At 43.9% G+C, this 12,183-nt stretch overlaps 1 protein-coding gene across 1 annotated transcript in view; it reads right to left on the minus strand.

Annotated features, from left to right (window-relative positions):
- LOC143511536 (uncharacterized) overlaps positions 1-8,447 on the minus strand; it is a 139,260-nt gene extending 130,813 nt beyond the window's left edge. Inside the window, exon 1 of the mRNA XM_077001139.1 lies at positions 7,480-8,447. Within this exon, the coding sequence (XP_076857254.1) occupies positions 7,480-7,647 (168 nt within the window). The 5' untranslated portion in view covers positions 7,648-8,447. The remainder of the gene's footprint in view (positions 1-7,479) is intronic.
- Between the last annotated feature and the right edge of the window lie 3,736 nt (positions 8,448-12,183).

Consider the following 12,183-nt stretch of genomic DNA (forward strand, 5'->3'; position numbering starts at 1 on the left):
AATATTTTGGTAGGCTGGATGATACTGAGAAGATCTGAACTTTGAAGGTCACATTTGATGTGTATGGTGGCTGCATGTGGCTGATGTGAAATTTCCTCAATTTAGAATTCCATCCATTTGAGCTCATTGAGAGGGAAAATTATGTTTTAATTTAATTCGTCTCTCTATATAAAATATATTCGGCTGGTGAGCTCACATTTATCTGTTATTGGGTATATTCTCAAAGCATGAAAACTAAAAGCTCTAAATCTTATCAAAGTCCAAATAATCACTCAGTTCAACTGTGATGATGCTTTCAACTGTGAACGCTATAATTGTCACTGAAAGCGTTGTCACATTTGAACTGTCACTGTGGAGCAAGTAAACTTGGGTTTCATCTCATGTCTTGCTCACAGTGAAAACATCACAACAGGAAGTCAAACAGAGTGGAGATACAGCTCTACACTTGAACGAGGCAGCACTCTATGTGCTCTAAACTGGCTTTCTCACTGAGCAGTCACATCAGGCCGAATGGGAATTCTGGGAATTTTGAGTCCTGGGAAACATACACATTTGGTGTGAGGCAAAATGGCAACACTGCAAACACTGTGAAGAAGCTTCAACAGAACCGGAGTGCGGTTGTTTACCCATGGTTCTTTGGGACCGATGCATCGTAGCTGTAGCACTTTCGCTAGCTTGGTGTGCACGGCTGCTCATCAACATGAACTTAATGAGCTAAACAGACACACACACAAACACACACACACACACACTCACTCACTCACTACTCTCCCGTTGCTTCAGGTAGGGTGGGTGGTCTGGGCTTGGCAGCCCCAGATCCTTTAATCAGAGGCTGGACTGGAGGGGTTGACACTCGGGGGGCGCTGACCTCCTGTCTGCCCCGGCAGGGTACAGCCACCTGGGGCAGGAAGGAGACACAGAACCCCCGGGACCTCCATACATCCACAGAGGAGGGCCGTCCCTGCTAACAGGCTCCATGCAGGGCCACGCACGAGTCATTCGCCATTAAATATACATAGAGCGCAGAGAGGATGAAAAATATATCCACTAGCCCCAATCTCCAAAGACCTCATACATATTTCACACTCAGGATAGCTGATTCTTCTCTCATGCACTCATTTTTGTTTTTACTGTAAAAATATGTGTAAGAATAAAGTCATAACACAGGTCTTCAGGGTTACTGTAACATGGAGGTGTTTTTGGGCATGTATGTTAGTATGTATGTGCGTGTGTGCTTGAATGAGTAAGTGAGTGAAAGAGAATAAGACAGAAAGGGAGAGAAACAGAGAGATACAGAGAGGGAAAAGAGACAGAGAGAGGGAGAGAGAGGGGGAAGAGAGAGAGGGAGACAGAGAGAAAGAAAGAGAGACAGAGAAAGAAAGAGAGAGTGCAGTCCCAGCACAGACACAGAACTCTGCACTGTAGAGAGACTGAGAAAACAAGCAACATACATGCTATCGTTTTCTCTCTCTGTATCATTCTCTCTTTCTCTGTATCATTCTCTTTATCATTCTCTCTCTTGTTCTCTCTCTCACACACACACACACACGCACACGCGCACACACACACACACGCACACACACACACACACACACACACACACACACACACACACACACACACACACACACACGCACACATACACACACACACACACACACACAATGGCCTGGCTCTCTCCTACCCTCCCACTCAGTCCATTTCCTCTTTTTGGAGAGAGGGTGAGTCTAATCCTTGCAATCTAAAAATAGATTCCCACAACACACACACACACACACACACACACACACTCAGCTATGCTCTTCTCACTGCACAGCACTCTCACACACAGCCACACAGGTGTAACATACTGTTACACCTCCCTTTGACACAAACAAATGCTAAACATATTCAACATGCTGTATCATCCACAGAATAACCTACAACTTCAGCCATGCTCACAAAATCACAGCAAAGGACTGATGGATGTTAAATGTATTATATATAATGGCAATGTGAAATATACTCTCACCACCCCCCCCCCCCCCCAACACACACACACACACACACACACACACACACACACACACGGGCAACAACATATAAAAGGGCTTTAAGGCTTTAAGAGTATAGCTACAAGTAGAAGAGAGAGAGTGACAGAGAGAGTTAGAGTACTGTGTATCTGTGAACATCAGTCACTGAAGACCTGATAAAAATGAGGTAATTTTAGTGGGTCAGTAATTGTGCCGTTTCTCCACTGGAGCCGTACAGGATCCCTCAGCCCACTTTAAAGCAGGTCTGGCCCTGCTAATCTGCACTGGCCTACATGACACAACCCACATATCAACCCCAGCAATCACCCTCTCAACCCTCCGGCATATGGGTTGTAATGGGTTACCCCATAATATAAGATTACATATCACAATATCTGTAATAATATAGCATTAAAAAACAACTGGGAATTTGAAACCGGTGCAGACCAAACACAGGAGAAACCGGCATGTAATAGTGAATGTGCACGTGTGTCTTCGTTCTTGTGTGCATGTGTGTTTGTGCGTATATGACTGTGGCAGGCCCAACACTTTTGAACCCTGAAGCATCTTGATTTTGCGAGTTAGGGTGTAATCACACGCATGCATAAGTCAGAATTCACACGTGTCCCACTGACAGCAAGATGTCTGCAGGCACACACAAAAAAAACTTCTCAGGTCACACGTGTCTCCCAGCTCAGTGCAAATGACAAGATTGCCAGAGAGAGGGCTTGAAAAACCCCTTCAGCCATAAAAACACCTGACACCATTATAGAGCATTTTGTAGAATGGGCATGAGTAAATATAGTAAATATTAGTTTACAAAGACTCCCAGGCAAGAAAGAGAAGCAAACATAGTGTGATTACTGTAATACAGGAAGACTGGGGATACCAAGACTCATATCTTATAAATAATGATAATAATACAATTAAATCCTAGAAATGATTATGATAATATACCAATTAGTAATCAATCACAAAAATTAGTTAAGCATGAGCATAGCTAAGCGTAGCCTAGCCTAGCTAAGCAACTAAAATTATTTTATTAATTTTGTACTTAGCTGATTTTGTAGTAAGCTAAAATTTTATCTCTCCTGTTGGAGAAGTTGTCTCAATTACTTTTTAAACAATGTACAATCAGTCATTTAAGCTTGAATATGAATGTATATTATCTTAAAATAGGAAAAATAAAACATTTTTTCATCAGGTGGAGTCTTGCCCTGTTGGCCTATAGGATGTGTAGTATCCTGTTCTGTAGCAGGTCTCTGAGTGGGTAAGGCCAGTGGTAGAGGCACCTGACCCACCAGATGGATGTCCATTTTCTAATCAAAAGCCCCTTTATGGTAGGGCAGCTATGTGAATAAAAACACAAAACACAAAAGCATACAAAAATCACAAACTAGCCATAGAAAAACAGTTCTCAGTTGTTTACTGTTCATCTTTAATGATACTAACATTCAATTAATACAACATTCTATAAAGTTGGTTTGCCCCAATCCATTGTATACCTGGTTGATTCCAGGTAATATTTAAAGTTGTTAGTTATAAATCATGACATCCATGTGTTATTTGTGATCTATACTATAAGCTGTAGTGACTGAAGTTTGTATTTTTAATGGGAAGACTTTCTTAATGCCAATATACAGTTAACTGTACTTTAAGATAATGCATGAATAAAATTAGTTTAGGTCTTGTTTTTTGTATTAAGTGGAAATAATGTCTTAAACTTTCTTATTAGAAACTGAAAATAAATGTATGTGGATTTGTGTTCAGAGTATCAGAATGTATGTGTTAGCAATTAACCAAATGTAAAATACTGAACATTATGCAAGACTTTCAAATTAAAAATATCCTGAAGGGAATATACAAGTCTCACGCAGAGCTGTTACTACCAGGAAAACATCAACAAGAGAAAGGAACCTACAATTCCAAGGTGACGCAAACAATGACCTTTCTTCAAAAAGGAATTGAAAATGTCCAAAATCAAATCATTTAATTAACAAGCTCATAGATTTATTGTTCTGTGCAGTTCTGCACCAAGCACAGCAGTCTGATATAGATAAACACATGATGTAGGAAACTCATAAAACAAGGCATATACCACTGAACCTCTCACGTTACATGAGCACTGAACTTGTTACTGGACTGAAGAAAAAACAAGGTTTTAACGGACTCAGAATAACAGATAATCTGCTCCTGGATTATATGTTCTAGATGTGACCTGCCATACCCTTCGGAGCCTGAAATGTCAAACATATCTAATGAAGAATTGGAGAACAACTAATTCTACCAGGGGTGGAAGAAAACCAATCTTAAAAGACAAAACCTGATTGAGTCATGCTGTTGTATGTGGGTGTGCCACCTCACACCCATACACATACACACACACACACACATACACACACACACACACTTGCTTATGTCTCACACAATAGCCCACTCCAATCAGTCCACTCACAATTTCATAGTGTGAGTCATTCACGTATGAAGGAGGGAGCAGTAGAAGAGTGGAGCGAGGGAATGTTTGAGAAGGTGAGAGGGATTGATTGAACAGGCCTCTTCATTTGTAGGTGATTACAGCAGTGGGCTGTGAAGTATTAACTAGAATCCAGCACGGCTGCTTCTGAGAGCACTCTTGGGCTTATCACGAAATGGACACATGGGAGAGGGAGGGAGGGAGGGAGGGAGGAAGGAAGGAAGGAAAGAAGGAAGAAACGGAGTAAGGAAGAATACACTGGCATGAAGAAAGATTACAACTGTATCTAAAGAATGCAAAGATTATAACTATATCTACAAAGACAGATTACAACTATGAAGAATGAAAGGAATTACTGTATCTACTGTATCAATGAAAGACATAAGAAAGAACAAAGAAGTGTGTCAGTGCAGGAATGTGTTATACCCTTTACAGCTATATAACACAAGTTTGCAAGTGTTTCTGTGTTAATATGCTTTACAATTATATAACACACAAGCTCACACTTTGACAAGTTTGACAAGAAAACCACTGTGACTCACTTGCTTTTACCTTTTCCAGGTCACTTTTAAACTATGCCCCCCCCCCCCCCCAACACACACACACACACACACACCCACCAGCCATATATTCGATTCAACATCACACCTTTAGACCCTAGCAGGTACAAATAGCTACACTACAGCACTGTTTATGTTTTTTCCACTAAAATCAGTGTATCACTGCCAAGATCCTGGACCAGGCTGCCCAGGCTAGTGCAGACGTCTGCTGTGAAGCTAATGTCACACACAGCTCAGTACAAGCGTAGAGCTCTTTTGGGGTCCAGAGTTATGTTCAGCAGTTGTAATTAATGAACATAAAGTTGTTGATATGCAGTACTGTATATTCATATGTAACTACTACAGTGTTTTTACATCATCAGTGATGTGTTAGGCCTCAGAGGGTTAATAAACAACATCAGATTCCTTCACACTGAATGGCAACGACATGTCCACACTGTGAAGGCGCTTTCTGTCACCACAACAGTAATTAGTGGCTGCTACACAGTTGTTTAAAAAAGTGAAGAAACCATTAATACATCGTTCATTGTTCCTGGATTTCATTTCTGATTTCTGACTCCCACATCAATTTTGACAGTGAAGCAGAAAATCACAACCAGATCAAATGTACCGAATGAACCTGGGCAATGATCACACCTGTGCAATTATCACACCTGTGCAATGACCATCTGCAACATCCTCACATTTCATCTACGTGCACTCATTGTTTTTCATGCATCACATGTGAGAAACACGGTAGCGTAGCACCTGACTCGCAGCATATCCGGTGCAGACCGGCTGCACTCTGACCGCCAAGTGGCCACATACAGGAGACGCCGTTTCAAACGGAGCCGTCGCTGTGGTGCGGGGCTCATGAAACATGACGTGCCATGACACGAGCGCTTGTCAGAGGACGTGACTGGAACCAGCGGCGACCTCTGCTCTCGCATCCCGGGAACAGGAGGAGCGGGTCCAGATCTCCGTGTCCAGGGCTCGCCAGCGTCTTCCCATATGTGTACCAGGCTCCTTGGGATTTCACGTATTCTCTTGTCCACTACCTCGTTGCTATTTTACAATCGTTCCAGTCAAACATGATTGTAAAAGAACTGGTGGTTATTTAAAGCACCACAGCGATCTTTATAATCTGCATGTATTCTTTACTTTATTCTATACAAGAATCAACAAGTAAAAGAAGAAAGAAAACAGTATTCTTCAAATCTAATATTTAAATATAAATGAACAGTTTTAGCTGCAAGTCAGCACTGATGAGCCTATAGTAAAGAAAGTCAGCATAACTAAACCTATGTGCCTAGTCAACCTTGTCGATCACGTAATACTACACGACCCTGGCAAGCGCCTGCGACATCTCTGATGCTGGCATTGCTGCCATAGGTGGTAACGCACTCTTGCCTACGTTAGCGAAAACTCGAGGGTGTCACAGCCAGTCCGTGCAGGAGCGGGGGACGCGAGAAGTTTCACAGCCCTCCCCGTGGAGAGGCCGCCAGGCAGGACATGCGTCGGTATATATATATATATAAAGCGTGGAAATATCAGTGTTGGTACCATTTATTCCTTGAAAATCCCTTCTGGAATATGGAATAATTCGGCTAGAACTGCTTCCGAACCGAACCTAAGCACAATCGCTGCAGTCAGCTTCAAACAACCCATTCAGCCGCAATGGATGGGGGGAGGGGGGGTGGGCGCCAGGCTAAAAATAGTTCCACGAAAAATCACACCAGTCTTAAGTCTACCGCAGGCTCTCACACTATGCTCTTTTTATATAATGGAATAACCACCGGGTTATGTCATATTCAGACGGATGCTGCTGTTCGTTGATCACTGCCGCTGTTCGAGGCGGTGAATTGTCCCGGTGATACCTCATTAACATATTTTCTGTGCTTACTTAGATGACAGACTGCGGTTTCGCAGTTAGTCGCTACTGAGGAACACTACACGCGGGGTTTTGAGAACTGACGTGCATGCCACAAACAAAGCAAAAAAACTATTTGAGAGAGCAAACAAACAAATCAATAAACAGCGTGGCATGACAGTCGGTAATCAACAGATGAACGGCGCGTTTTTGCAGCGTGGCCTGGCGCGTGCCTTCTATAAATAGCCATAATAAAGGGTTCTGTACTACAAACAAAACATTTAAATATGACTGTGCTTGTTTAATGATCGTTGTTTATTAGTGATACGTTTGATAAATTGGTATACTGTACTGTACCCCGAGTGTGAACGGTGGAGATGCTCAATTCACTCGCTTTACTCAGTCCCATTAAAGTTTGCGCGAGCGCTTGGTAAACATTGCGCGTGCACCTCACCGGAGCAGAACGCACTTCAGTTCTGGTGTAAGAGTCGCTTCCAGAAGGCAACAGCCACACAACACGCTGAACTCGTACCGCTCGGTCAAATGACGGATTATCTTGTGCGTCAGGGCGGAGGGGACACCCACCTTACAGATCTGGAAGTGTTCCGACATCAGCGTCTCCTGGATGTCCAACTCCCGTGGAGTCGGTGCTGCAGTGGGCGTCCCAGCGGCACTGCCGCACGCCGGTGATCCACCGGCATTCACGGGCGACGAGGTAGTCAACCCGTCCAAAACCTTCCGGAACTTCTTCATTTTTCGGCCCAGGTTCTTCTACAAAGTCCTCGTTTCTTTTTGAACACACTCAAATTTCTCTGCAGCGACGACTACAACGACATAGAGAAGGGTTCTCACAGCACAGGAGTACACCCTCAGGGAGGAGACTAGCTCTCGCGGCCCTCTGCTTCCTGCCCGTTCCTGAAAGCTTTTAAGTGCAATTTAAAAAGTCACAGAGAGACCTCATCTTCTGAGTAAATGGGACCCAAAATGTCTGAGTGGCAGTGAACCGAAGAAAAAAAACAACAGCGCTAAGGTAAGAAGCAGAGGGGTGTGTAATACGCATTAGAGCGTGCCCGGGGCTAGACAAACACTGAGAAACTTCATGTTAGTTATGCAGGACGGTTTCACATCCGGCTTAACGTGGTCGAATGGTTTAACTAGAATACGTTTAGTTTTAATTCAGCAAAAGCAAAGGGAGTTAACGAGTCTCGTCGTCTAACATTTGATAGAAACCGTAAGCGATCTCACCTAAAATTGCTCTGTTTGGTTCAGAAGATCCTAGACGCAGAGGAAGAGAGGCATCGCACCGAGATGTGACTTCCTTCTACTGGTGTAGCGACAAAAAAAAGAGTTAACATCACAAACTGTAGCAAGAGGTCTAAAAACACGAGGGCAAAAGTGTTAGCACGTGCTCTGAAGCGTTTCTTTGAGAAACAGAAGAGACGAGGTGGAGATACGAGTCTCGCGTTCCGGCGAGCAGCCCCGTGTCTCGAGTGTGTCTCCCGCAGTCGAGCGCGAGTCGCTGTCCACGGTGCTGAAAGACCGAGCGCGCGAGAGCGGACCCCGCCTCTCTCCCGCCGCTCGCGCTCCAGTCAGCCCGCCTCCTTTGACTCCGATTGGGTCAGGCTGTTCAGAACCAATAAACAGTGAAATGGTGACCAAAACCACAGAAAAGCAGTCTTCCTTTTGCATCACTGTCAGTGAACCTGCCCTGTGTGCGAACATAACGTGACAACACCGGACCGGCACCGGCGCAAGCCTGTGGGTTCATATCGACTGGGCCGCGGGAAAGGGGCTGTTTCGCCGGTCTGGTTGAAATATAGACGTAAAACAGCAGCGCAGGGGAATCGTAGAGGAGGGTTGATGGATTGAAGGTAATTGGATCACATTTCATCAACCGATTTTCGCGCCTTTGAAAGCTTTGCGTGACTAGACGTTGTCACCACTGCGGCTGCACGAGACGGCACGTCGTCATTAAAGTATTTATTCGCGTTGACTTGATGGCTGACTCGCCTCTGTGTCCATGAAGTCATTTCTGTTCCAGTGTTTGGTGTTACGCACCAACGACCTCGCGAGGGGCGCTGTTTGTGTGCCCCGCAGAAAATGAATCTCGCGGATGTAGATTTCATAAGCGCTTACATCACCAGGCTCCGTTCCTGTTGGCGAGGTTCACCATGCAGGCAGAAACACGTGCGCCTCATCTTTCTCTCCCCTCATCTGCACGAGTTAGACTGAGGAGAAAACACACACAATAACAACCTCTGTAGACCACAAGCCTGATGAACCAACCACACTACTGGAACGTTTCTCACAGCCCACGGAATACATGTTTCTTATACACCTGCTACATAGCGTCTTGATGACCTATCACAAGGTTACTTCATTGGAAATTGTTTTGTCTGAGCCAAACACAACAGCGCTGAAGTGTTGTGATATTCATGGGATATTCATTTCAGTGGTTATAATTTTCCCATCAGATCATCGGTTAAATATCACAAGTGCTTGTGCATTTTGTAGCTACCTCCGTGTAATGGTATCTCATAATCAGATAATAATCTGATTGTCTACCCTCAGTCTCTGCAATCTCTGTGGTTTGTATCCAGTGATGCAGCACAAATGAGTTGTAGCCAATATCATTACACTCTTATTGTCACCTGGTATTTTTTTCTACAGTGAATGTGAGGGCAAAGATTCTAGCAGACTCCTTATTGGAATTGACTTTAAATCCTTTCTAAATAGATTTTAAAGATAAAATGCTGTGTCTTGGTAAAACAAGGTCCAGGCTCTTATACTATATTGTTTATATCAGCTTCCTAAGATTTTCCTGACAAAAATGTCATCTGCATGCTTCAACCAATCCACACCTGCCCCCCCCCCCCCCCCCCCCCCCCCCCACACACACACACACACCCGAACCCCGTGAGCCAGAGGGAGGTGTGGAGTACAGTGGGGAACAGGGGTGTGAGTTCCAGTTTCTTGTCTCTGTTCTTTTGTGGGAGGCAGCATGATTTAACTCCAGCCTCTTCCATCTTTTCTTCTATTAAATAAAGCAGGTTTTCTGTATTTCTACCTTCTGTTGTTCTCAAATCCAAGTTTTCTAGTTCAAGTATGCCCAAACAGTGTGTTTTCTGTTTTCATTAATACAGTTGAATCAAATCAGGTCAAGATCTCAAGCTCTCGAGTGTCTTAGAGGAAGGAGACCACAAACAGCTTTAGCAGGACAGGCCTGATCTTACCAAGGCCCCTTCTGAAGAAGGTTACACGCTTTACTCTTCCCTGTCAGTACTACAGATTGCATGGCATTCATGGCAAAGCAGCTGGCTGGGATTTAACCACACTGCACCACCTCCTCCGGCTGCATTTGGTGGTTGCATTACAGGAGAAATCCCCTTGTTGAAAGGATCTGGGGGTGAGGGAAATGCAAAGTAATCCTCTTCATCGCTCCCGCGGGGCAAGTAGCACGTGAGATAATACGGCAGGGGGAAGCGGCTAATCTTTCCCCGCTCGAACCGGCACACGCGGATTAGGGAGCTCACGCACGTGAGGCGTTCACGTCGCAAAATGAAATTAGGGAGTTGTAGATGTGTGTCACATTTTGGAGACTCCGAATAAGAATTAGATGATTTTTTTCTTTCTCATGCTGATGGAGGTGAAGGGATTTAGTGGGTCTGAATGGTCATTCTGTCCTTGACTGCTAAAACGGTAAAAAATGAGCAAGAGCTAACAAATTATTGGAGGCCTGTTAGCATCTTATCACAATGTAGTAACTAGCTCCATATTTGATTCCAGTAATTGTTAGCAGTGGGCATTTTTTTTTTAGTTCTGCATACTTTTAAAGGGCACTCAAATATTTTAAAGACTAACATTAGGGGAAGAGTTCTGAACACTATGTTTCCTTGGTGATACTGCTAGCTAAAAACATTTCCTAACACATTGTCTGCGTAGGCATTTGCCATCATGAAACAATCACATAAACTGAGTTCATAAGTCAAAAGACAGCAGTAAACATACCGGCCCTCTGCTTTCTATATCTTGATCTTTAACTCACATAAATACATATACACACATATACAGAACACATGCACAGGCCCGTTTCTGAGGCCTCTGTCACGATAATCACGGCTAATCTCACGGACCCTTCAAACCCACGTCAGCACATTTAATATGAACGTTTTCTTGTCAGAGGATAATTGAGTACCTGTTGGCATATGAAGCTGAACATGTCAGAGGGATGTTGGCAGAAACTAAACATGACACATGCGTGTTCACGGACCTGTACATAGACAATGGATGTGCAGAGGAGGGCCGGAAGACACATTTAGAAAACATAGTTGCTTAAGGAAACTATAAATCATCATGCGTATGGTCGATGCACATGCAAGCGCCTACACACAAACATGCTCAGATGTTGAATACAGAATTTCAACCACATGCGCAGATTATGATCCTTATCTTCCCCCAAATAATTGCAACAGGTTAAAAATGGACACAAATACGACAGACGAGGACCTGCTTGCTGCCTGCTGCAGCTGCAAATCAAGCCCTGAAAATCAAGCCCTGCAAATCAAGCCCAGGCTCCACTCGGCCAAATACAATTATGAAAATGTAATTGGCGGTTCTGATACGGCCCTTTGTATGCCTGTCCTTCCTCTCCAGCTTCCACGGCAACAGTCAGCTCACAGTCAGGGACCTTCACAAAGGCCAGCCACTCACGAGAGAGCTGTTGTACCTCAATTAGGGCCAAAATTGAACCGAGACTGGATTGGATTTTCTTAATTACTCCAAAGTTACTGCTCTCCTTCAAAAGGAAAGATCCAAAGGTTTTTGCTGAAAGCGAAGCTATTGAACCTTAGGGTCAATGCCCTAAGGAGTCAAGATTGTTTGGTGCATGCTCCAGTACGCACACACACACACACACAACAGCCAAAGAATACAAGTAATGAATATTGATTAACAGTGTTAATCTGGTATCTCTGAGGTTTTGATGCTTATTTGTGTTAGACTTAACAAAGGGCTCCCTGCCAATCCGTCAATCAGTCAGTACCACAGTAAGAGCCAGTCACGCTGTTTAAGATAATCGCTCCCAGTCAAAGCCACTCAGCTCACTATTAAACAACTACAATGGAATTCTTGCTAGATTGAGATGAGACACAGATGAATATGGTCCCTGCATCCGTGTGGGCTTCCTCGGCATTTCCTCATGTAAATCTCACTTTTACATAACTCATCCATAAAAGACACATTTCTATCCACATGCATCCCTTTCTGTTTTATTGCTTCAGGCGTTTGCAG

The sequence above is a fragment of the Brachyhypopomus gauderio genome, chromosome 4, assembly GCF_052324685.1.
Source record: "Brachyhypopomus gauderio isolate BG-103 chromosome 4, BGAUD_0.2, whole genome shotgun sequence".
NCBI classification, from domain to species: Eukaryota; Metazoa; Chordata; class Actinopteri; order Gymnotiformes; family Hypopomidae; genus Brachyhypopomus; species Brachyhypopomus gauderio.